This window comes from Chinchilla lanigera, unplaced genomic scaffold (assembly GCF_000276665.1).
Source record: "Chinchilla lanigera isolate Chin_1 unplaced genomic scaffold, ChiLan1.0 scaffold00032, whole genome shotgun sequence".
NCBI classification, from domain to species: domain Eukaryota; kingdom Metazoa; phylum Chordata; class Mammalia; order Rodentia; family Chinchillidae; genus Chinchilla; species Chinchilla lanigera.
This window is the reverse complement of record NW_004955433.1, coordinates 2,900,874-2,928,144: the sequence shown is the minus strand read 5'-3', so window position 1 is coordinate 2,928,144 and position 27,271 is coordinate 2,900,874. Positions and strand designations below refer to the sequence as shown.

The following is a 27,271-nucleotide window of genomic DNA, read 5'->3' as shown; positions in this document are numbered from 1 at the left end:
AAATTTAATGATTATTTATTTGATTAATCTTGCATGTTTCTATTTGTTTTCCTGAGAAACCACTTTGAAGATATCAATATGTAATACAACCACCATTGTTAGTTTCCTACCACTTTGTCTGTAATTCGGTATTGCTTGTACTGTTCTTATGCTATTTTGTAAATGGATGTCTGTTTCTTAATATGTTTTCCTTCTTTTATTTTTAATATAAATTAAAAAAATAAAGAAACAGAAAAAATAAATTCTACGAGGTTTAATGAATATGTATGGAATGCATGAATTTTCTTTTGCTATGCCAAAAATGAAATTATCTGTCTCTCATCAAAACCATCACAGGAAGAAATAAGTCTACTAACTTATAGTTTTGATGAAGTTATTGTTTATTTGTTCTAGCAAGTGCCTCATATGTAATAAGAAGTACTGAACTATTTGGAGAAGATGTAGAATAATCCTAGTCCCTGCCCTTATGGTTCTCCCATCCATACTGTGGATAGAATGAACAAGGATAATGCTCTGAAAGTGGATGAAAGAGGTACCAGATGAGCCTCTAAAGTGAACTAGACAAAATGGTGAAAATATTCTAGAAGAGATGCTATGAGCTAGGTATTGTAAGACAGTGGGATTTAACTACAGCAAGAGAAGGGGGTGGAAAAGAATTGGAATTAAGAGTAAAATGTATGCAACTTACAAGCATTTGACACCCTGAGGAACTTAAGTGTGATCCCCTGTGGGTGGACTGGTAGAGGAAAACAATGAGGTAAGGGAAATGAGCTAGGAAGATAGATGTGTTGGACCTTGAGTGACTAGGGAAAAACTTTTCTAAAGCATTATATTACCACAGTTTTATTCTGCAGAAGCATCACTCAGTAATCTGTCCTACCTAGAAAACTCATCATGGACGGAGCCACCTCCCTGACCTGTTCGGATGCTCCTTGTGCTTGACGTCCAGGTATTTCAAGGTTGCAATGAAGGACTGCGCCTGGAAGCCTCTCGATGTCCCAGCCACTACTGGGGTGTGGCAGATAGCACTGTCTGTCCCAATGGTAACAATGTTGCTCCTTAAGGGCGTTCCCACATGGCCCACCTTATCCACAGCCTTTGCCACGCAGCGTACATGAAACCGCCGGCTGAAGTAAATGCTGTCCAGGACCTACAGGAAGAATAAAGCACCTCAAACTTGCACATATCACACAAACAGCTCCTTACACTCTATCTGTAGTGTGATATGACATAGCCAGCTGCTGGTACAAAGTAATCTGTAAAAGTCATCCATCCATCCATCCACTGACCTGTCCATCTGTTTGTTCGTTCATCACATAATCACTGACTTTGCACAATGAACCATGAACAAGCGCCAGGGAGTCCTTATAGCCCAAAGGGTAAAACAGAAAACAAGCAAGTACACAGACATGCAGCAAGGGCCCAGAGAAGGCCGGTGACTGTTAATAATACTTTTCTCTATCATCTATGTTTGGCATAAGGACTCCTGGGCAGCTTTTCAGAATTCCCAGCAGGACTGGTTGGCCTCCAGACCACTGCTGCTGAGTGCATGGGGGAAACTGGTTAAGGCTGGGACATAAATTCCTTAATTAAGCTGTCTTCCAGTGAAAGCCTCCAGGCCTCTTACTAATGATTCTTACAGTTTGGAACTGGCTTTTGAAGAATGGACATGAGCAGAAGTGATCATCTGGTCAATAATGTTACGAGTGCAGAATCTCCATGCGGACTATAAGTCCCCTGAAAAGAAACGAGCTCTTTTCATCTTATCCAACCAATAAGCAGCTTCTCCCCAGTTTTCTAAGTACTAGTGCAGATTTGAGTTTTTAACTCCTGGCCTCCTTACTGGTTGGCCACCTAATAGAGCTTTTTCTTTCTGTACAACACAGCTCCATAGTATTGGCTTTTAGGTGTAGTGTGCTAGGCAGCATGCCCATGCTCCATAATAATGATACCTGGATCCAGAGAAGAGTTGCTTCTCCCCAGAGATTTCTCTTTCTTTCATGCTGACCTCCCCCCTCTGTAAAAGTCTTAGTAACACTCAGGTTTGAAGCTCTATACCTCACTTGACCTCTGACACTTGCCAGCCTTTCTAAAGATTCCTCACATTTCCAGACACACAGAAGCAGGAAGAGAGCCTAATAACTCAACCTATGCAGAGGCAACGGAGGTTGCCAAGACTCCTCAGGTTATGTATGCATACACAGAGGGAAGCACACAAGAAAAGTTAATTAGTAGTTCTATGTGACTTAGACCTCCCACAAAGCAAATGTACAAATATGTAAGTTCTTCCCATGCAAACAATTTTCACTGAAGTCCATTAATAATTAAAGAAAATTTTTTCATTAAACTTTAAAATTAGTTATCAATTCCTTTCTTTTTTCCTTCTTCTTTCTTTCTTGCTTGCTTGCTTTCTTGCTTTCTTGCTTTCTACGTAGATAATGGGTTTGAGGCATCTTACAAAAGTATATGTAACATAATGGTACTAAATAAATCACTGAATAAAGTTAAAGCCAAAGAGACTGGGTTAAAGGTATGTTACCAATACCCTTGCAAGAAGAAAACCCTTAGTCACAGAATCATAAATTTGGGACCTGTAAAAATGTATATTTGACTCAAGTATACCAATATGATTTTGTTGGACATAGAGTTAGGTAATTATGAAACAACAAGCTGTTAAGCCTTGCCATTCTAATTTGCCATAGAGAAAATGATTTAAATTTGAGCTGGGTTATATTGCAAAGGAATGGCTTTTCTAGCTTTCTGAATAAGCTCTGCTGATGTCAACGGATACAAGTGACCCTGCTCTGTCTCTGTCTACCTCCCATCTATCAGCTTTCCCCTGCTATTATCCCATTCAACTCATTATACTAAGAACAAACTGGGCTGAATAGGAAAATCTAGAGAAATTCAGTCTGAAAGAAATCTCTGACTCCCCAAACTAGTCTGTAAACTAGTTTCAGTCAAAAGTAATTGAGTGATTATTACATGACAGATTCTGAGCTGACCCTGCATCTCAACTGCTTTCACATCTCTTTGGAAGAGATGCAGCGAGTAGGAGCATGGCAGTGACTGGCGCCTGAGGTTGGGAAACCTTGCTGCTTCTGGCTTTTAGCTGGCGCAAAGGGTGGCAGTCTGGTCTCCATGCTCTTTAAGAGTAGCAACTGATCGAGGAACTTCTTTTCATGCCCTCCTACAGGACTTTGCAAAATGCTGATACTCAGTAGCCATTCCATCCTTTCATTTAAAAATGGGTCCCTACTGTGCACATCAATATGCTGGTTACTTTGGAATATAAAAATGTGATAAAATCTCAATCCATGTCCTTAAAGAGTTTAGATCTGAATATGTACTGAGTGATTAAAAACATATGGGAAGGATAGTAATCCCTGGTACCTACCTGAAACATTGGACCTCACTTTATCCTTTAGAGATCACATTTGTCAGTGACTCTGTCCAGTGGCTAGGCAGGAGGAATATTATTTTGTTATCAGGAGACTGAGACAGAGAGGTCAAATAACCTTTAACATCATGTAGTTAGAAACAGGCAGTATCAGGATTTGTGTAACAGTCTTCTGACTACTAGCTTAGTTCTCCATTATATTACCTTTCCTTATATATAAGAATAGTAATAATTAAAGAAACGTAATGTATGTCCCTGTTGTTTTACTCCAGATGCCACACATGGACCTTAAGGATTTCGACAGAGTCAGAGAAACATAGAACAAGGCCCGTTCTCTTCCCTTCAGCCCAGTCCAGCCCCAGATCTACCATGTGGTTGACGCTGGTGAACGGCGTGCTGTCAGTGACAGTCTCAAAGGGCGAGCGGGCCCCATTGCCATCAGTGGGGGCAGCCACCTCCCAGCTGAACTGCACAGATGTCTGGTTGATGCCGGCCTCACCACAGTGCTCCTTCATGATGGCAAACCTGGGGAAGTGTGGGTCACAGGGAGTAACACAGACCAGAGGGTAACCTGGAGACGGGGCTTTTTTGATTCCTTCCTTGGTAGCCTCTTCCACATGATCATAGTCAGCAAGTGTGACAACCTGAAAAAGAGCAGCACAGTTTCAGGCCAGGCTGGGTGTCCAGAGGACTGAAAATGAAGGCTCTCGCCCTCCAAGCCCTCCCACTCCCCTAGCTTCCAGGGACTCTACTAAACGCTATCAGAAGGTTTTATAGTTCCTTGTCAGGCACACCCAAAAGATACTGTAGCTCTTTCATGATGGGGGATATCCTCCTAGTGCCTGGGCTAAGAGTTTTATTAGCTTATCATCTCATGCCTGAATCAGGATCCTGTCACTTATGTTCCTGTCTACTTCAACCGAAGGTGTACCATGAGAAGCAGTTACTAGTTTAAGCTCGCGTGGAATAGTTAATGGTAGGTAGCACATTTGGCAAAATAAGAGTAAATAAAGGTGGTGTATTTCTTCCATGGTCAAATAAGAGACACATTTTGAATTAACCTTTTTTCTTTTTCAGTATAGCAGAGACTACTAATAGGGGTTGGGATGCTTGTTCTGACTGTCCTCCCTGCTAGGGGTAAGTGTCTCTTGACAGTCTTCAGGCATTTTTCTCCTAACTCTAAAGTCAGCACCTTCATTCTATTTATCCCAAACTGGGAAACATTCTGTTGTGTTTTGGCATTTTCTTGAGTCTGTGTGCTAAGCATGTAGGAGGAGAAACATGAAATAGCTTTACTTTCTTACTCTTCAAGGTCTTACCAAAGCAGGGAGAAGATAGCTGTATTGTGCTTCCTGTCTCTACTAGACTAAGGTATTGACATGGTTTGGTTTTACTCCCATTTCAGAACGAGGGTTCTACCCATGGCACTGCTGACTTCTTTTTGTTGTTGGGGGCTGTCATGTGCATTGCAGGGTTTAGCAGCATCCCTGCTTTCCACCCACTGGATGATCACAGCACCCAGTGTAACATTTGGGATGACTGACAATGTTTCCAGACATTGCCAGGTGTCCTCTGAAGGGGGACAGTGGGGGAGGCAAGACTGTCCTGGCTAAGGATCATTGGGTTAGAACAATGAAGAAGTAGCACTAGACATCCCGCTCCTCTCCAGTTCCCATCCTCTGTTCACTGGGACTTTGGGTCATGCAACTCACAATGGGTGGTGCTGGTAGGATGAGACTCCCTGCTGCCTCCTGGTCTAGAATTGTCACTGTAGCAGTGGTCACATCCCCAAGAATGGCCTCCACTGGGTCATCAGGGCCGAGAACTAGAGAGAAAGATTCATGCCATTCCCGGTCTTCGTTGGACAGGATCTCAACTTTAAAATATATATGGTCCACACCTTTGCCAAAGACAGAACAAAAAAAGAGCCAAGCCTCATTAGGGGACACAGCCAAGTGCACACTGGCACTGCTGACATGTCATGTTAAAATACGTCCCTTCCTTTTAGAGGTCTTCTATAAGTGCAGTGACTGCTAATCATTTTTTTTCCCACATCTCAAGTGAGGAATCTGTTTTACAGAGCAAATTCCACCTGCAGTAGAGACTCAGTACTGACTTACTATTCAACACCATATGAGGATTAATAGCCCCTGCCTGACACTGGCTGGCAGTAATAAAAATCTATGATCCAAAATACACTTTCTCCTGGTTACAAGTTTTTTTGCTTAATTTTTCTTTCCTCTTTACAGTTATGCATGAGTTCCTGGGTGGCTGTGAAGGACTACACATCCAGGTACCCTTCAAAGTAATAGCTCAAGGCTACTCAACCAGTGGTTGGAAAGAGAAAGGTATACAGCTTAGAAAGTCCCTCCTTAGATATACAATGATATGCTGAGAGTGGAAACATGCCTGCCAGTATGTAAATATCCTTCTTTCTCTCCTATAGATACCTGAGCTTGGCTGCTTCTAGACCTAGCTTTCCCTCAGACTCTCATGGAGGAAAGGAAAAAGTAAAGACACAGGAAAGAGAGGTTTTCCTGTGGATATGAAAGAGGGGTTCTACTTTTCCATTAACTGGACACACATGGGATGGAGCCAAAAGCCCTGTAAAGCTCCAGCGAGGTATGAGAGATATACGAGGACCCCTAGGGCCAGCCTGCATCATTTCTGATTTACTTTTTCCATTCACTTGCCAAGATATTCCTGAAAAGTACTAACACCATTGTTTACTGCTGGTTTAATGGTTCCAGCATCTATGCCAGACTTTTCACTGTTCCAGAAAGTTCTGTGATCAACCCTACAATACATTCAACCTTTACGTACCCTCCATCACATTAATATATCAGATAGTGATATGTCTGCGTGTGATCTGGTTCACATTTTTCTTTCTTCTCTAATTTGTCTCCATAGTTCTCTCTGGGATAAACCTTTCTTGGAAAGGATGTGACAGGGTTACAGACTTGTCCCCTAGTAGAAACTAGGGGAAACTACTAGTGAAACTACTTGAACTACTACTAGTGAAACTACTTGAACATAGGGTTGTGCCTCTGAGAATGTATTAAGCCCAAGGGACCCAACACAGTGCTTTGCACCAATGTTTGTTGAATGATGTCTCTATGTTTTTGAATCAAGTATTCTTATCACTCAACCAAACCAATAGGGCAACAGAAAATCCTTTCAAATAAACTAAAATGCCCAACATGTTCTGAAGTTAGGAACTTATTTTTTTCCATGCCATTTTTCTCTAATTAAAAAGGTTACCTGTCATCTCAAATGTGTACTCAATAAATAGCTTATATTATTAGAACTACTGGTTTTTTTCTTTTGTTTTTATGCTTTCTCCTTTCTTCAAATACAAGATATCAATCCCACTATTGAGAGAAGTCACAGCTTGGAACTGCTATTCAATTACCAGGATTGAATTTCAAGACTCGGCTCTTCGGGTAATAATCCACACCAGACTGGGCAGATCCATCCCGGGTGCTACAGCGGACCTTGGAGGTCCTATTCTGATCCCCTCTGCGGATCACCTTGATGTTCAGAATTGCAATGGCATCTGGCCCTGCGGGCTCCCGGACTTGATATGCAGCTTCTTCAAACTCAATGGTGGGGGCTGAGAAAATGCAGTTAGGAAAATAAAAGCAACTGTTAAGAGTCCCATGAAAATATCCTACAATAGCAAGGGGGAACTGGTCATCCTAGTTAACGATACCAGGCAAAATGACTTGCAGTTGTAACAACTAACTGGCATCTACTGTTAAGCAATTCTTTAGAAAAATTTATTTGTGGTCCTACAGAATTTATTTCTCACCTGTTTCTTATTAAAAATAATATAATGAGGGAAATATTTAGAGACTTTGAAATGCATGTCCACATTTCCATCTTGGCATCATAGCTCACTGGATGTTTTAAAATCTGCATAATTTATCAAGAGGCTGAGACATAGTAGGTCCTTGATAAATATCTATTGACTGATTATATGAGTTGACTTTTCATTTATGAGCTATGAATTTCTAAGGTCTGTAATTTATCTCATTTATATACTGCTTGAATTTACCAAATTCATCTTTCATTTTTGGGCTTTGGATTCCCACTTCCAGGATTCCCACCTCCTCAACCCTCAGTTTTTCTTAATTTCTCACAGATTATTTAGCTAAGTATGGTTAGTTTGAGCACCTGGATACAATGACAACTTAGGCGTGCAAGCCACCCTAGTGGTCTGATTTGAGGCACTACTGTCATTGTTAGGACATGACTAGTAACGCTTTTGCTGGTTTTTACCAAAACATTTCAAATCATGACTTTTCTATTGTCATGAGGAAGGACAAGATAGGGTGCTAGTAGTCAGACAGGTAAAACGATGATAACATTGAGAACAATTATAAATTTTATTATATTTTTAGTATCACAGAGCACTGCAGAAATTTCTCATCTCTTCATTTCTTTCTCAGAAAATCAAGTTTTTCTAACTGTAGAAGATAAGCCTCATTTGAGATTTCAGTTTCCCTTACTAATGCTCTTTGAAAGAGCCCTTCAGAAGCTCACTGGAACAGTGTAGATTTATAACCTTTCTGAGCCTTAATCACTGGGCCTTATAGATGTCCAGGAGAGACTCATTTTGGGATTTGAATCTAAGTCTGCTTACATAAAGTACTAATTCAACTTCAAGGCTGACTTGTAAATTCTATGTGATTTTCAAGACAGTTCTTGATTTTTCACTAGGAACCCAAAAGTCTCACCAGTTCTCAAAGTGGTTAAGGGTAGAGATTCTAGAACTGGATAAAATAAGTTTCCTGTCCAGTTTTGCTGTTTATAGCTGTGTAAGTAAGAATGCAAATTATATAACTTTGCTGAAATTCTGTTTCCTCACCTATAATATGGGGATAATTATATCTACTGCAATGGATTACTGTCAGGGTTAAGTGAAGTAAGAAAACACTTAGGATGTTCAATGCAATACTTCATAAAAATCAGCAATTATCATTTATAATATTATTACATATTCACTCTTTAAGGTATCTATTTTAGTAAAACAGTGGTGTCTCAGTCTGAAATAAGTTTGGTTTCTTCTGGAACCTGGGTCACTCTTTGCAAACTCCTGACTATGGAATTAAGTTTTTTTTTTAGGTTAGTAGGTCAAATCATTTACAAGAAAACTGAGGAATTAGACTTTTCTAGGAAGGTAGCAGTGTTTTAAACCAGTTCACTGTATGCAACTGATTCTGAGTGTATTTCCAATCCTGCTCCAATCCTTTCCACTCCTGTGCTATCTTATAAGATTTTTATTCTCTGTCTGTCTTAACATTTCTGTCTTAGCTTTTAACCATACTTGTTCTTCATCTCTTGGCACCATGGTAGGGAATAACGAGACTAAAAATACTTAGGAATTCATTAGAGTGCCATACAGGGTGATCACTTGCTGCAAACATTTTCTAGAAATATGCAGAGATTATTAATAATTACTTTTATAACACTTTCATTTTCAAAATAGTAATTATTACATTACTAATAAAATATCAGCTCATGTCTCATCAACCTAAGGGTAAGTAAAAGCAATTTCTTCTGTTACCGTCCTCATCATTGGATATGGTGATGGTAGCCATGCTATTCTTTCCAATTCTTGCTCCGCTCCAGTGGTTTCCAAGAGGGTGGCCAAGGTGGACCCTGAACTGCTCCTCAGGCTCAAACATGGAGTCATCATGGACAGAGACAGTGCAGTTCTTCACCTGGAGCCAGTGACACAAGACAGACTTTTTAAAGCAAGAGATCTGCAACTTGCTTGGGTTTACTGGAAAGTTACTCTTCCTCTTTGCAGCAACCAAAGAGTTAACATAAATCCAAAAAGGTCAAGCCAGTTCCAGTCATAAAAAAGAATGTTTAACCATTTATATCAGGCATGGGGTGGTGCACACTTATAATCCCAGTACTCAGAAGGCTAAGGCAGGAGGATTGCTGTCAGTTTCAGGAAAGCCTGAACCACAAGGAGAGACCTTGTCTCAAAAAACCCCTCAAAATCTGACAGTTCATGCTTGAATGGGAACTATCTATATGACAAGAGCTGGATTGTAAGAATATTACAAACCACTTTGAATTATTAATGATTTCATTAATAATTATTAATGAATTATTAATGAAAACCAAAATAAGTAAAAAAAAATAACCCTTATAATAACACTTAGATGCTTTCCCTGTGTTATCTGGGCTGCAGGACATATTTGCACATGTTGTAAAGGTACGCTTCTAATAATGGGGATTCAATACATGGTAGGCTTCCTGGATAGCTGGGTAATATTTCTTTTGCTTTATAAACATTGAATTAATTTTATAAGGAACAGAGAAAGCCTTTCAGTTTGGTGCAAGATACTTTTTCATGGTAAAAAAAAAAAAAGCTTCTCACTATCCTGCCAATAGAATCTCATCTGAAAGCTACTGAGGACCAAAAACCTGAGAACACAACCCAAATCCCATTTGTTGGAAAGAAATTGAGTGTTTTGCAAATCAAGTATTCTCTACTGAGGGTTGTATGCTCGAGAAAAGGTAAAATGGAGTCACAATATTTTAGATACACAGCAGTCTCAGCAGTACAGATGTGTGATAGGAAATGGGGTATTTTTAGTTACAGCATTTTAAATCCACTATGCTACTCTACTGAAAGGATACGTGGGCAGAAAGAAGTACCACTTGCGTGCTTCCTAAGTCATTCTAAATGGTAAGCAGACTTCACAGTGAATATTTATATGTAGCTTGCTGTCCTATTTTTGAGTCCCTGAAGAATCTTCTTTTTTCCGACAACATCTTTTCTACAATAAGAATTCTTTATGGAATGCATGAATGTAGTAGTAACTCTTCAGATTCTTTTTTTTAAAAGATGTATTAGTAACTGACAAGCTTCAAAGACATGCTTAGTAAGCCAAAGAAAATGGAGATTCCAAATTGTGCTTATGAATAATGATAGATTTTCATGTGAGTAACATAAACATGTAGACTGTTAGGCTGTATTTTTTATTTTTGATAAATTAAAAACTATCTCTTAATAGGAAGAAAATCCTCTTTGGAACTGAAAACAAATATAGACATGTAGACACAAAGGTAAAGACTATATTTGTACTACTTATATGGTTTTTAGACACGTTTCAGCCTGTCACCAGTAAAATCCTAATAAAATATATAAGTAGGCCAGCCTTCATGAGCCTTGAATGTGTAAAACTCGTGAGAGTCCCAAAGAAGAAAGCTATCGTATTTTTTTATTTTAAAAAGAAAAAAAGAGTAAAAACAATACAAAATTTCAAAACAAGATGATAGGAAATTAACAATGGTTATTATATTACATATTGTTACTTCAAAGTAGTTGCTCAGATTACCAGATATAGGTATGCAAAACTGATCAAACAGTATAAGCACTAACTGTTCCTTTCAATGAACTAATAGAAATTAGTAGTACAATTATCTTAGCTATCTTGTGTATATATATTTTTTTCTTTTTTCCCTTTCTTCTTTTCTTCTTTTCCCAATCCCAGTCATTCTTTCCTTTTGTGCATTGTTGTTTTCTTTCTTTCTTTCTTTTTTCTTTTTGAGACAGGGTCTCTATGCAGTTCAGGCTGGCTTGAGCTTACTTTGTTGCCCAGGCTGGTCTCGAACTTGTAACGATCCTCTTGCCTCAGCCTCTGAAGTGCTGAGATTACACGGGTGCACCACCACACCCAGGTGAGCATTGTTTTTAATAGTAAAAATGAACAGAGGACAAATCTAGAGTGCTCTCTAATGGGTAAGATCAAAATATTAAGCTTCCAAAAGATCCATCATGAGAAAAAAATTTAATAAATTTGTGTCAAAATTGAAGGCTTTTGTTCAAATAGACCATGGTTAAAAGTAATAGAAAAGTGACAGGTTTTGCCTTGGAGTACATATATTTGAGGATATCTCAGTCAGGTCTATAATTGGACATGTCTAGGGTGAGCAGTAAAGCACTGTTTGTGGTGACAGAGGGTTGGGGAGTTCTTGGTGCAATCGCTGATGTTCTTCACAGTTTATTGTTTGGGATACATGAATGAAATAGAGCAGATACATACCATGAAGTAGTATGCAACAGCCAGAAACAGATGTGTGAGGTGAATAAAAATACCATGACTATTAAAAAATATTTTAAAATTTATTACAGTAAAAGATACATTGCCATTAATTCCTCTTGAAATGCTCCACTTGTTTGAAACATACTGCCCATCACTCTTGCTACTTCTGAAGCAGTTCTGGAGGTCCTCTTTCGTGAGCATCTGTAGTTGCTCTGTTGTGGCTGCCTCTATGTCCTGAACTGATTTGAAACATTTACCTTTCATGGTTTTTTTTACTTTGGGGAAGAGTTAGAAGCTGCACAATGCTAGATCTGGTGAATAAAATGGATGAGAACACACCTAAGATTTTTATGCTCTGCCTTTCCATTAGATGGCATTTGCCACCTGCATTCACCATATTTTTGATCACACCTCAAAAAGACACTAATGAAAGAGCACTTTCAGAATTGCTTCAGAAAGTGGAAAGAGCAATGGGATAAGTGTGTCTGAAGTGAGGGGGAGTATTTTGAGGGGGATCAATGTCAATGTGTCTTTTACCATAATAATTTTTAAATGTAAACATTCACTATTGTAATTCAACTATCCTTTGTATACACAGAGCTTAAAACATATCACTGAGTAAAAGCAGAAAAAGATTGAAAAATGTATAACACAATAACATTTCTTATCAATTAAAGATCATACACATAAAACAATAAGCATTTTTTAAAGAACAAATACAAACCAAGAGACAGATTAGACATAAAAGCTTGATGGGTGGGGCAGGGAATGTGGCTGGAGAATGGCAGTAATGTAAAATAAATAAACAACAATGAAGCGGGCAGACTTGTATGATGGAGAGGAGGAGGAGATGATTTAACCCAACAGATACAACTGATCATCTGAAACTGAGATTCAAAACTAGGACCTGGGGTTCTGTACAGGCTACACCTTTGGCCTGCACTGAGGCTGTGGGTTTAGGTTCTGAGGCCACCATATTGAGGGACAAGGAGGTCCTCAGGAACTCCTCTGCCTACGTGTGTGATTTGTCATGTACACTGCCAAGAGGACGCTCCGTGGACTTGACTCTGCCCCTCACCTGCTGCTCTGGTCCTGTACCAGGACACACGGTGTCCTGGGAGAGGGGTAAAGGCATCAGAGAATTGCTTCTTCTTCTCTGGTAAGTAACACCAGTGGGATATGTTCATCTGTAACAGTTTCAGACTAAGAAAAGGCCACAATCATTGGATTCTGCTAAGTTCCCAAAATACCACACATCATCTGAATTTCTTAGTTTAATCAACCATCCATGCAGTTTGTTGTGAGTGGTAGATAAGACAACAAAATGGAATAGATGATATTATTAAGAATATTATCAATTAGGAAAATCCAAGGAAGTTTAGAGTTTGTTTTTTTATTTGATCTTTAAATTTTTTGCAATACTGGGACTTTAACCCAGGGCCTTTGCACTGAACACATCCTTAGTCCTTTATTTTTTTGTTTTTATTTTACTTATTTTGAGATGGGATCTCACTAGATTACTGTTGCAGCTTGCGTCTATACGTCACCCAAAGCCTCATGGGGTCATAGGTGGGGCTTTTCAGAGGTGGCTGGATCTAGAATATATGATGCTGGCATTGATTCGTGGTGCAATGCTGAGATTAAAGGTATGTAGTTACTAAGTCAGTCCACTGATTGGTTTGACATTGTTCTGGGTGTGTGTGCTACCTGCCATAAGGGTGGAGGACAGGTAGCCTACACAGAAATAAAAGGGACAGAAAGAGGCTTGTTTCAGTCCCTTGGACTTGTCACTTGCTTGCTTTTGCTGTCTTCTGCTTTACCATGAATGGTTTTTCCTGTGCAGTGCCCCTCTACCATGCCACCCTGCCTTGAAGCCAGCCAACTATGAACTGAAACCTCTACACACTGTGAGACAAACACTTCCTCCCCTAACTTTGGGTGTTGGGTATTTTGTCTCAGAGATGAGAAAAGTAACTACGACAGTCACTAAGATGCCCAGGTTGGGTACAAACTGCTATCCTCCTGCCTCAGTCTCCCAGAGTATTGGAACGACACCTGTGCGCCATCACCCCAATTTACTTCACTATAAGGACAAATAAGGGCTGACAAGGAAGAACAGAATCCCCTCTTTCAGCACCCACGAGTCCACTTACCTTCTCCCCTTTCAGAAACATAATTCGCGAAGAGTCTGCATTTTTCCTCTCCTCGAAGTCCTCCGTGACCCGGGCTGAGTGGCTCTGTGTGTAGCACCTCACCGAGGACTCATAGCTCAAGTCTCCGCTCCGGATGATAGGAACGTGCAGGATGCCTTCCTTCTCCTTCACAAGGAACAGATCCTTGGCAAACTGCATGCTTGGCACTGCCCAAACAAATGGAGAGACGGAGGCATTGTGAGTGGGAGCCAGAGGAAACAGGGGCCGCAACTCCCTGAAGGCCAGCACCAGCTGACAAGCCCTCGGTGTGATGTGGATTTCAAGGTGTGATCATTGTTCCCAGGGCAGGAAACTGCTCTCACTTGGAGTATGATTCCAATAAAATAGAATAAAATCAACTTTTCACCTGCCTGCTTAGCTTAGCTTACCACTGCTGCCACTGCCCCCAAATGCAGGCAGAGAATACACGTGAAGAAATGGAACAGGTGTAAGAAAAATCGTGAATGACCTGAGTACTCAAGAGGGTTCACCCTCTTCTGGGGCCACAGGCAGAAAGAGACAGCATGTCTGATGACAAATGGCCACTCATGTTGGTTTCCGGCAGGGAGGGGCGGGGAGGGGGCATCGACAGAGAAAAGAGCAGCTCTGCTGAAAGGGCTCCTGGCTTTTGCTTTCAGATCTTACTTTCAAATGAAACCAGAGATTTGGATATGTTTTCTTGCAGTTTGCTACTAAATTTAAAAATAGCAACACATAAAAGAGTAAAGAGAAACTGCACATGGGCCAAGACTGCCTGGATTCAACAAAACACCCACAAGCAGAATGATATGGCCAGTGGGCCCCTGGTCTGTGACCCTGGCTACAGAGTTGTCTCTTTTATAATTCATGGCTTTACATGACTTGCAGAAGTTATCATAGCCAAACTATTGTTAAAGACAAGGTCTTTGGAGTAAACAGGGCTGAATTTCCATCCCTATTACTTATTAACTATAGAGGACATAGGACAAATTGCTGAGACTTTCTCAACTTGGGCTTTTTCCATATATAAATTGAAGATATTAATGTCTCATAGCATTGTTGAGAGGTTTGGGTTTAATGAGATAATATACTCATGCATTACACTCAATACAGTATCTGGCTTGTCGGAAGCATCCTCAAATTTTATTAGGAATTAATATACTATGTTTTATATTCGCCCCCAGCTTCAGGCCGCTCAGTATGAAGCATTTCTTTTTCTCTTTACGTCCTACAATGCCTACTGTTATGCTCTGCATTAAGACATTTCCTTAGGCCCAACATTTTGTTGACTGCTGATCATGAATTTTTTTCATGAACAATGCAAAGGGACATACCTCAAAGCTTCCTGCAGGGGAATTAGTCTTTAGAGCCATAGGAAAGCAACCCTAGAGCTGTAATCACCTATTTCCTAGCTGCCTTCTGGATGTGCCTAGCCAAACCTGAAAGGAAGGAATAGGAAGGGATGTGTGAGTTCCTCTCCACTCTGCAATCACAAGTGCAGGGAGCTCTGCTAGCTGTCACCATCCCTGCTCAGAACTGTGGGCTCCAGCAAAAATAAAGCCACCCCATCTTCTGAACTAAGCCCACTGGTTACCAGGTATTGCTTAAGAAAAGGGCAGAAGTCACTCTTACTAGACTACTGTTTTCCTAAAGGAAAACAATGACTTTGGTCTGAAGGCCTGTATATTAACCAGATAGCAGTCTGTCCTCTTGTACAACGGTCTGTACTTTTAAAATGTAGGTGGCAGTGACAGCACCCAGCACGTCTCTTTGTCTGGAAGGACTATCAGAAAGCTTGTTGCCAGGGAAAAACAGAAACAAGCAAGGAGGCTCTTCTGTTCTTGGCAGACTTCTAAGGCTTTAGATTGGTTTTGCTTCTGGTCTGGCACGTTTGAAGTCAGATGAGAAGTTCATGGCTAAAGTGGTAATGTTCAGGTTTTCTTATGCATTAGTCAACCCCAAACTCCTCTTGAGTTATAAAAGATGCCTGTTCTCTCCTTTTTAACAAGATATTCACCCTTGCTTCTATCCTTTTACTGCAGCGAGAGAGAGGGAGGGAAGGAGAGACAAAGAATGAGGATGAATGGATGGATGCAGGACAACAGGGTGAGCATGGGGCCAGATCTCCAATGCATGGAATGCGATGTGCTCCACACCACATTTGTGGTCAGGCATCGTGTTGAGGGCTTTCACGCATATTAATGTCATTGCTCAACCCTATAGAACAGTACAGTTCCAGGGAAGAGGTAGTGCTGGCTCAGGGAGACAGATCTCCCAACTGCAGAGTCTCTCTCTTTCCACACGGATGGAATTCCTGTAAGTACAAAACAGAGAGCCCGCCACCCTGAAGGTGCATGGGCTTGCACTGGGCACAACATGGCCAGTGATTTGTGTTAAGTCTTGATTTGTGTTAAGTCTTTCATTCAGAAACAGATGGGGACTCTGCTCTCCATTACTCTGTAACCCACCAATGTTGCATCAATTTTAGGCATGGAAAATGTTCTATAAATATTGTAACCCTGCTAACCTCCTTTGTGAAGGGCAAAGTGGATGTAAACGCCAATGCATGGAATGCGATGTGCTCCTTACAGGCAATAGATAAGGGAGCAGTGGTTCTCAAAGAGTAGGGGCACCCCATCACATACACAGGAGGACAGTGCTGTGGCGGCTATACAGGTTTACTTGACCTGTTTAGTTAGCGTTGCTCGTGCCTATGTCAGGGTCTAATTCCATGTACCAGAGCAGAGGAGGGAGGTGAAAACAGGAAAATATTCTGAGATGAACTACCTAGATCACTTAAGGGCCTGAAATCAGCCCAGTGGAAAACATGGAAGGACCTAATTTTACTTCAAAAGGCTGCAAGCTCACTTTCAAGTGATGGTTAACGTTGCTCTCTAGAGGGCACTGGTCAGCTCAAGCTGCAATAGAAACAGCATGCTAGGACTGCAAACCAGAAGGCTGGACTTAGACGGAAGAAACCCAAGTTCTAATGCTGATTCCTTTACCTCTCTGCTGTTTAATCTTACACAAATTATTCTATGTCAGTGTCACAAGTTGAAGAACTGTTATGAGGTAATTCTGCCAGACCTTTTCACCCTAGAATGCACAGGGGATGGACTCAACAAAAATTAGTTATTATTTGGAAGAAAGATAGCCAACAGAACTAAGAACTGCTCCCAAATCAATGAATGGATTACTGAATTTCTTTCCTTGGGGTAAATTCTTGACTGAAAATATATTGTAGCCTCTCCAAAAGATGAGAAATATTTTGTTTAATATATTTAGTTTCCAAGTTTGCAACCCCAATGCCCAATTAGTGTAAACGAGCAGGGATACCCTATCACATAAAATACTGAGAAAAATACTGAGAATAATAAAATAAAATGCTGAGAAATAAAATACTGAGAAAAATTTGAACAGCATCTTCTGTGTTGATCAGAGGGTAATGAGGAATGTATGTGTTCCTGAAATTGCATGGCTTAGCATCCCAAATTACAGATATGTCAGGAAGAAAATAAATTAACATGCAATAAAATCTACCATGTACCAGAGACTATAATATTTTCATATATACTATTTAATTTAATTCTTACAATAGTCTTGTAAAGTAGGCATTGTCATTATTTATAGATGAACAACATGAAGTTTAGTAGCTTTCAACCTAAATGCAAAGAACAGGGATGTGGTTGCACAGTGGTTACATTTCAGGCTATCCAGTGTCACGCTCACTTTCTATTTAATCAAAGGGAAAGTCACTATCTTTTCCTTTAAAAAGAGCAACTAATTTCTTTCATACTTTTCCTTCTTTTCTTCACAAAGGAAAGAAGTATCTGATAGCTTGTACTGCATCAATAAAATACAAAAAGAATGCGCTTAAGAGTCAAAGGCCTTAGAATCATGCACATTCCATAGCCTTTGGGTAAATGCTTCTACCTCTCATCCTCAGTTTACTTGTCTACAAAAACACAAGTAAAAGCTGAGACAGTTTAAGGGATAATCTGTAAACTCTTATGATATAAAATACTATATTATTATGATTTACTCCTGGCTAAAGTCATCATGTTGTGAATTACAAACGTAAGTGTAAAACTTAAAGCTATAAAACTTCTGGAAGCAAACAGAAAGTCTGTGTAACCTTGGGTTAGCCAAACCTTCTTAGATACAACACAAAAAATGTGATTACTAATAGAAAAATTGATTCAGCGAGCCCACTTCAAAATGAAAAACCATTGTGCTTTGAAAGATATTTGTTAAAAGGAATAAAAAGACAAGCAGCAGACTAGGAAAATATATTTGTAACACACAAATCTTTGCCAGAATGTACCACAAATGAAATAACAGGAAAAAGATTCAATTAAAAATGAGGAAATATTTGAATAATACTTCACCAAAAAAGATAAATAGATGGCAAAAATACATGAAAATATATCAGTGTCTTTATTTATTGGGGAAATCATGTCACTATACACCTACCAGAATACCTTCTAAAAATCACAAAAATCAGGCAATACCAAACATACACTTACTACATGATCAAGCAACCCTACTTGTTAAATACTTACCTCAAGCAAAACGAGTATATCACACAAAAACCTACATGGGAGTGTTACAGGTACACTAGTCGGGTACATTACCCAAACCTTGAAAGAACTCAAATGTCATTCAACAGGTGACATCTACACAATGAAAACTACTCAGCAACAAATGGGATGAATGATCATATATGCAACAATATGGATGACTCTTGGATGCCTATTTTGATATGAAAGCAATCAGACAAAATGGTACATATTACACAATTCCACTTATGTGACATTCTAGTAAAAGCAAAACTTTAGAGACAGAAAACAGATACATGGTTTCCAGGGCTTAGGTTTGGTGCGAGTTTGACTCCAGAGTCACGAGAGAATCTACAGGCTGTTGTAACTGCCGAACATCTTCACTATAATGGAAAGCATATCACTGTATGGATCTTTCAAAATTCAGAGAAGTGCACACGAAGAAACATGACCTTTCCATTTATGTGAGTTATGTGCCTCAGTTAACCTGGCTCCAAAATAAGATGCGTGTGTGTCTGTGTACATACAAAAAGAAATAAATGTATGTACACAGATACATATGAATGTATTTTTTCTCCTGAAGAACACATACATGCATGTACACACACACACACACACACACACACACACACACACACATACTGAGTAAAATGGTTATTTCAAGTAAGGTGACCCCAGGGATTGGGAGATAAAGCTATAGGAAGATTTAAGTATTACAATATATTTTTGCCATTTGTATTTCTTACTACACTACATAGATGACATAAATTACTTAGAGACTGAATAAAGACATTACATATTTTCCTGCTGGGCCACCTGTTCCTCTTGGGACTTTTAGTCCCTAAGAGCTGAATCATGGGCTCTTTGGCAAGCTGCTGGGACTGCTGCTGGGAGTCCTCTCGCCTCAGGTGGGAAATAGGGCTCCATCTTCTCCACCCAGTTTTAGAATCCATACAATGTATTGTAAAGTTCTGAAAATTCTAGTTTCAATCCACTCTTCTCAAGAAGTGACTGTCTTTCCCTGTCTACCCTGTTTCTTAAGTCACATTTCAGCAGTGACTGGTGCTCTGTTCCTATACATGGCTCCATTCATGGCTGCATACCATCTTCAATGCTGCCAATGCTAGTTTCCTGAAATGCAGCTCACATCACTCCCCTGCTTGGAAGCACACACAGTCCCCTTTGCTTACAAAGCTTTTGGGCTGGAACACAGGGTCTCCTAGGCCCTGACTCCAACCTGTCTTCCTATTTCAACTCTTTACTTACCTCCTTTAATGCTCAAAGCAAAAGTAAACATTCTGCTATTTCCCAGATATGCAGCTTTCAACATTTTATATTTCGTATATATCTTTGCATTTGAAAGAAGTTTCATTTATCATCAGCTAAACTCCTATCACACCTGAATATTTTGCATAATATCACCTCCTTTATGGAATCTAGGGTCATGCCACACAGTTACTGTGCAGTTTCCTCTGCTCCCATAGTACTAGATGTATAGCAACATTATCTCATTTATTGTAATATACTCTAATTTTTCTGTTTAAGGGTAGGATTCTTCAACTAGACACTGAACTTCAATGCTTATATTTTTTTTTCTGCCTGGCAGAACATCATCACCATGAACAATTGTCCCTACAAATACACATGCATGGATTTGCACAAACACATATTTATTGAATGAAATGAATCAATTCATTGATAAATAAATCAATGTCACATGCATGGACAGTACAGAAAAACAAATACATTTTGAACAGTCAGCTGGCATCCTTAATCTCTTACCATCTTGGAATGTGTCATTAATTGCAATGACAGCCTGGGAGGGTTTGGACAGTTCAGCCCCTTGCGCTGAGCTGAGGAAAACCACAAACGTCTCCAATCCTTCAATGACTGGATACTGAATGTCATCCAAGATAGTCAGGGTGCAGTACTGGAGAAGAAATCAAAGCAAACTTTACAGAGGGCCAACATTCAACCTTCACTTGCTTGGGGGAGATGAGGACAAAGGTGGCAGTTTATCTTTCTTTGGTGGTCTTAAAGCAAGTTTTTTTAAAATCCATAAAGTGATAATTACTTTATTACATATTCTAGGAATTTGTTTCTAGATAGTTACATAAAACAAGTGAAATTTCTATTCTATGTCTGTGCTGTTGGATATTTAATGCTAAAAAGGCCACTTGGAGAGTTTTAAGGAAATTCCCTCATAAATTTGTTGTCTCATTTGCATGCTTACGTTTTATAGAAAGACAGCAATATTGTAAAAGCATATCAGAGTCCTCCAAAGAGCAAGAAAGCAGACTCAAAACCAAGCTACAGAGCCATTCAGACTCATGACTCCATGGTGCTTTGATTGCTGTAGGCTCACCTGCTCAGTGACACCTGGCCCAAATTCCACCTTCCTAGAGCTGGGGACATAGTCAACTCCTGGGGTAGCAGAAGCTGGGTCGGAGGGCCGCGTGGCACACCAGACAGATGTGACTGTAGAAAGGTCTGTACCGTGGCGGATGACTGGAATCTTCACTGTGCCTGCATAAGAATAGAGGTTTTAGTCTTCAGCATGTAGAGAGCCAGTTCTCCCAGCACCATTTATTAAAGAGGCTATCTTTCTTCCAGTGAACATGTTTGGCCCTTATGTCAAAGATAAGGTGGCTGAGTGTGTTTGTTGTTGTGTTTGCATCTTCTAATCTGTTGCATTGATCCTTAGGTCTGGTTTTTTGGCCAGTACCATGCTAATTTTATCACAGTAGCTCTGTAGTACAATTTCAAATCAGGGATTGTGATGCCTCCTGCCTTGCCTTTGTTACCCAGGATTGCTTGTGCTATTCTAGGTCTCTTCTGGTTCCAAATGAATTTTAGGAATGGAAAATCCTTTTCAATCTTTTTTTCTCAAAAAACTAAGATTAGAGGTTCCATTCAACCTAGCTATTCCCCTTCTGGGCATTTTTCCAGAAGAACTGAAAGCATTATACCAACAGCAATACATGTGCACCCATGTTTATAGTAGTGCAGTTTGTCATAGCTAAATCTTGGAAACAAGCCAAATGTTCATCAACTGAGAAATGGATAAAAAAGATGTGGTATTTTTATGTAATGGAGTATTACTCAGCTATAAAGAAAAACTCAAGGCTTTTATAGGTAAATGGATACAAGTCCATACTCGTAAGTGAAGTAAATCAGACCTGCATGTGTAAACATCATATTGTCTCCCTAGTGTAAGAAACTGAAAGAGTAAATAAAATCTGAAAGGTACAATAGATACTGTGAAAGGGAAAGAAACTGCTCAAAAGGAAAGAGTAACTAGGATGAGAGAAAGAAGAAAAGAAAAAAATATATATATATATACACAAATATATATATATAAAAATATATATATACACACAAAGATAGCTAAGGTAATTTTACTACTAATTGCTATTGGTTTATTGAAAGAACAACTAATGCTTAATTTTTTTCACCAATTTTACATGCTTATATCTGGTAATCTGCACAACTAATTTGAAGACAACAATATGCAACATAATAACGATTGTTGAATTTCTATTACCATTGTTTTTCTGAAATTCTGTATCATTTCTAATGTTTTGTTAAATTATTTTTTATTCTCTTTAAAAAAAAAATAATAGAAGCTTGAATGGCCAGAAAATCAGTGGGGTTTCCAGAGTAATGCTTTTACTGCAGTAGCAGCAACTTCACTCCACTCAGTGTTCTGGTCCAACTTGAGGGAGGCTCCTGAGCCTCTCTGAGGGCTGTGAGTTGTCACTGTGCCTCTTCTCCCTGACATTGAGACCAAGAAGAAAGCTAGAGGAGGGCCTCACGCAGGGGTCCTGCAGAGACAGCCCTTGGGGAGAGCTGTCTCAACACTGCATAGGAGGGGAGAGGTGCCCGCTGAGAAACAGCCCCAGCCTGTTTCGGGAGAAGAAACTCAGAGACAAGATCTTCAGCCGGAAAATAATCAATGAGCAACTGGGAGACTACAGGGCCTGGAGCTGAATGTTCCTAATTAAATGTTTTAGCTGGGTTGATTTTCCTATTCCATCCAAGTGATGCACACATCATTACTTAAACCACACATGGTGGTTTATCTTAGGAATGAAGTTCATCTTCTGTTCTACTGTGACAACACACATTGTAATATTCTAAGGTACTTAGCTGTTTTCAAAACCAAGGTCACAGAAAACCTGACACGAAAACACCATTGATCACCACATTCTTACAGCCTCGATGCTGGGAGGTGACGTGCAGGCATGGCTGGGCACTGGAAATATGGAGAGGGAAGCATGTGTAGCAAAAGGACAGGGTTCTAAGGCAGCTCTGTCACTGTGGGAGCTGCTTAATCCTCGGTCATTGATTTAAACTCTCTGATGGGCCTCATTGTGCTCTTCTGTGCAGTTTCGTGTCTTCCACAGAAGATCTGGTGAGCACACGCGGTACACAGGGCACGGTACCCGAGATCCAGTATGTGTTCAGAGTACTAGCTCCCACTATAGCTTAGAATCCCTTCAAAGAGATGAAAGGTCTTGATGTGGCTTAGATCAGCAAATACTCAGCAGAGCCAGTGTCCTCTCTGTCAGCATCTCACAGAGACTTCGAGACCTTGGGAGAACCACAAAAGAGAAGGAGCCTGGGCTCTGACACACTGTATGGAAAAAATCTGCCCATCGACTGCTTTGGGATAATACCTAAATGAGAGAGTTCTATTGCGTTAAGACCCTGAGGCTTTGGAGCTTATTTGTTTCAGTAGGTGGCAGGACACTAAAATACCTCTTCCTTCACAAGCCATAATGCTAAGCACCATGTCCTCTCTTGGGACCCCAAAGGTCAGCACATTCAGCTTTAAGCCTGACACCTTTCTGCCATGAAGAACTAGGGCAAGAGAAGTACATAGAACTCTATGTCACTCCCTCCCATTCCTGGTCTTGATGCCTAGCAATAAGTAATGGCTCAGATCAACAGTGAGTGGTGTCGCTAAGGACTGGCATTTCATTGTCTTATAACATAAGAAGAAAACGTTCAAAAAAGGGATCAGGGACACGGGCAATGGATCTGCAGAGAGGCTGCACATTACCTGCATCCTCACTGACAGTGAAAGCCGTGCTGCCCAGGGAGACAGTAGAGGCATCATTGGGACCGCTGATGAGTACCCTGGCTGTGGCCACCCTTCCAATGCGGGCATTGTCAGAAGCATCAGCCAGGGCAATTTCAAACTCCTCTTCCTCTTCATACTCGCTGTCATCAATAAGCATGACATCACAGGTAGACATGGTGACCCCAGGTCCAAGTATCACACGACTCTCAGCAGACATCCCTCTTGATTTAAAATCAGAGCCTGACTCTAGAGCGTAGAGGCTACTTCCCATAGCGGACTTAGGGACTGTGTAGCAAAGTGCAGATACAATGCTGCTTGAATCTCCTAAAACACAGACAGTAAGAAATCCAGAGTATGCGAAGGAGACATTGAATTCAAATTTTAGAATTGATGCTAACTTAACAAGCTTGGTTCCTTTTGACATATTTTATGACTACGTCTCTTCAAACTCTGACAAGAAAACTTCTTGAGATGCAGTTTCTTTTAAATCTGTGATATAAACCACTTGGAAATTTAATGTACAACCATACTCCCCCCAAATCACTTAAAATGGATTTCCTCTTCTGTGAATTTTGTGCTCTGTTAATTCACAGGACTCACTGCCCACCATGGAAGACCACAGCGGGTGGAAAGATAAAAGACACACTAGGCACTTTAAGGAGTAAAGTAATTGTGTCCTGGAGTGCTGGGAATACAGTTCACTGCCTTTCTGAATAAACTTCTGCACTTTAATTCCCCGAGACAAACAGCTTGTTCAAAAAAAGACAAAACAAAACAAGCTTGCCTCTGTACAAATGACTTTACTTATTAGTGTTGCCGTGTCCTTTGGTGACAACCTGCCCTGGGCCTGGCTTGGTGGCCCCCAGCAATCAATGCGGCTTGCTTATTCGCCAAGCAGCATCAGCCAAGGTTTGTATAATCTACAGTATTTGTTATACTAGTACCCAGTCAGCAGATTCAATAAAGAAACCTGACATTGTCATTTACAGTCTTGTGGCTTCGAGTGGGAATTTCATTCCTATGAGTTTTAAAGTCTCAATATTTCACAATAATAAATCCATAATATCTTTGTTTTGCTTTTCAACCTCTCAAGAATTGCCCCTTATTTCTCACACACAGTTAATTTCTCATCTGAGTTCTAAATATGATACAGGAAAATATGACATAGGGAAACCTTTAAGTACATTTTCTGTCTTTCAAGAACTGAGGTTCTTATAACTTCCCTTCTTGACCAAGGTTACTAAATGTTTTATGGATTGCGTGATTAAGAACATTGAGTTCATGAATAATTTGCAAGGCTAAATATAACCAGTCTTCTAGTCCAATTTCAGAATAAATGGAGCTCTAACTAATGGAGGTCTTCTGATGGTATTCACTTTGGGTGGAATTATCATTAGGGTTGTCCTGTGGATTGAGACAATAAATATAAAATATATACATGAATTGAGCTAATATACTATAACAGCACTTGGCACATAAAAGGGACTTCATAAAAGTTAGTTAATATTACAGCTCCTTGTCACCTTTGGACCAACAGACCTTTTCTTTCAATAGGTGCGAATAGAAAGCCAGCACTCTCGTTGACCCGGTAGGTCTTCTTATCAAACTCTAAGGTAGGTTCGTCCTCAGTGTCATTGATAATGACCTTCGCCTGGGTGAACTCCCCTAACAGGGCGTATGCTGGCATGCTGAGCTCCACAGTGAAGCTTTCAACATTCTCAAACACATCATCATCATTGATGACGATGGTGCAGGACTTAGTGTCTTCTCGCTCATCAAACTGCACCTGTCACAGAGGAAACAGGAGTTCAGTTGTGCCTTGGTGGCCCCTGCACTATTGAAAAAGAGCACAGTGGGTGGAGAACTAACTGAAACAGCTGGTTTTCTATTTCTGACTCCCTGCTGTGCTGCCTGGGACACCTGGCCACCACATCCTGTTCTTCATGTGTCTCTTGGGGCTGATTTATTGTACAGGGACACAAAGGGCAGAGGCAGCTCCCACTGGATGACTATAGAAAAACATGTCATAACTATTCATATCCTGTTTTATCAACTCACCTGGGATGGCAAAAGTCATGATTTGATGACTCAATTTCCCTTCTACTTAGGTGGGTTTAGTCGGAAAGACAGAATGATCTGTGATCTGGGAGTATGAAGTTCTAGTCTCAAGTTCTGGTTCTCTTACTCTCAGTTGGGTAGTTATAAAATGTTATGTACGTCAGATACTTCACCAGCTAAATAACAATAATAACTCTCCTGCTTTTTATATTTATTGGGAGGGCTAAAGAAAATCATATATAGTGAAAGTACGAAAACATTTTAAAATATTAAAGTGTAGGATATTATCCTTATCATGTCCACACTACTTATATAATTACAATGGACTGTTTCTCACTGCACTGAATAATGGAGTTTAAATTCACAGAAAGTTAAATCCTTTGCCATTAAAATGGGCTAGAACTATAATATGAATGAATTCAGCCTGACACTATATAAATTACTTTATATTGTGAACTTACAGGGAATTTTCTGGTTTTACTTTGTCTAAAAAGGAAAGGAACAGAGGGAGGAAGAAGGGTGTAAGGCTTCAGTTAAGACTAGGCACACAGACTTGCCCCAAACTGACAAGGCAGGAAATGGACAAAGGCATTTGGACTGGACTCCATGTAAACTTAGACATCTCACACAAGGGTGAGAAAACAGTCATATTCCTCAGATCTGAAGAACATGCAACTTTAAACACACAGGAAATTATTAGCACATACAGTATCTAATCAATTAATCAAATTATGGTTTTAGTAGGCTCAGCATTTCAAATAATCTCCACGAAAATGATCTTTTACTAGATCTCCATTTAAGATCTAGGGCACATCAATAGCCCTTTGTCTTTTCTTGAAAAACACAAGAACATGTGCTGTCTTATGTTTTTGCTAAAAGTCTCTAGCTCATCTGTTCTTTCCTGATTACTCATTTAAATTGGACATAAGATGCCTTAGCCTGGTCCTGCTGATTCCTGAGCTGAATTAAAGGAAATAGCCCACTTTCATTTCTAGAAATTTATATTGCCAATTAATGATGGAATTATTTTGAATAAATACTTATTAAGTGTCAAGCACTGTGTCCTACACACCAGATGACAAACACAGGGTCCTTTACCTTAAAGTGTCAACTATTTCTTCTCCTCCTCTACATTCTCTATGGCCCAATCCCATGTGGGTGCCAGGGCCTGGTTTATGCACGCTGAGGACACTCTCCACTGACTGAGCTGCACCTGGGTCTCCTTCCTCTCTTTTCTTTCTTTGTCACTGCTATCATGGTGCTATAACCGCAGGTACATGGATGACTTGTAAATTTCCTTACCTATCCCAGAATCCTCTCCTTTCTCCCTGTCCATTAGTTACTGCAGTTTGACCTGTTGTTCCTGAGGAAATTCGCACTCAACGTGTCCAAGCCAAGTCCCTTCCTAGCAAGGGGCGCCACCCCTACTCCCCCTTCTGACCCATTATTAGCAGCCCACTGCTAAGTCCTATCAATTTTCATCTGCTGAACCCATCTGCTTCCCTCCAACTTCACTTTCTATGTGAGATCAGGGCGTGCAGGGTGGTATGGCCCTGGATAAACTTCACATTCTAATGGAAGCCCAAACCCCATCATTCCTCACCCAGCCTGTTCCAAGAGCTTCCTGACTGGTCTCCCTGCCTGCCTTCAGTAAGGAAGAAGAAGGAAGAACCGGGGAGAGCATGTCCGAGGCTGAGCTTAGAGGGGGTGCCCTGGAGACCTCTACTCATCACAAAGCCACATGTAAAGACTGAGAAGCCAGCAGACAACACGAGCTCTGGCAGCAGCACTTCAGTGCACACAGAGAGACTGTGAAGCACAAGTACCGTGGGAGGGAACTCAGGGACATTACTCAGGGTGGGGTACTTATACAAAGGAGGGGAGGCTAGGAAGGAGGAAGAAGGTCCACAGTCGCCTGCAGCCCCTTC

The 27,271-nt window shown here is 40.3% G+C and overlaps 1 protein-coding gene across 3 annotated transcripts in view; it reads right to left on the bottom strand.

Annotated features, from left to right (window-relative positions):
* Window positions 1-27,271, bottom strand: part of Fras1 (Fraser extracellular matrix complex subunit 1) — a 410,067-nt gene that overhangs the window by 29,150 nt on the left and 353,646 nt on the right. For all 3 annotated transcript variants that reach the window (XM_013516132.1, XM_005388203.2, XM_005388207.2), the window contains 10 exons: window positions 24,825-25,071; window positions 23,265-23,609; window positions 20,565-20,725; window positions 19,982-20,129; window positions 13,623-13,828; window positions 8,970-9,126; window positions 6,813-7,013; window positions 5,113-5,300; window positions 3,769-4,044; window positions 918-1,150 (listed from right to left, as the gene is read on the bottom strand). In XM_013516132.1, coding sequence (XP_013371586.1) covers window positions 918-1,150; window positions 3,769-4,044; window positions 5,113-5,300; window positions 6,813-7,013; window positions 8,970-9,126; window positions 13,623-13,828; window positions 19,982-20,129; window positions 20,565-20,725; window positions 23,265-23,609; window positions 24,825-25,071 — 2,162 coding nt within the window. The remainder of the gene's footprint in view (window positions 1-917; window positions 1,151-3,768; window positions 4,045-5,112; window positions 5,301-6,812; window positions 7,014-8,969; window positions 9,127-13,622; window positions 13,829-19,981; window positions 20,130-20,564; window positions 20,726-23,264; window positions 23,610-24,824; window positions 25,072-27,271) is intronic.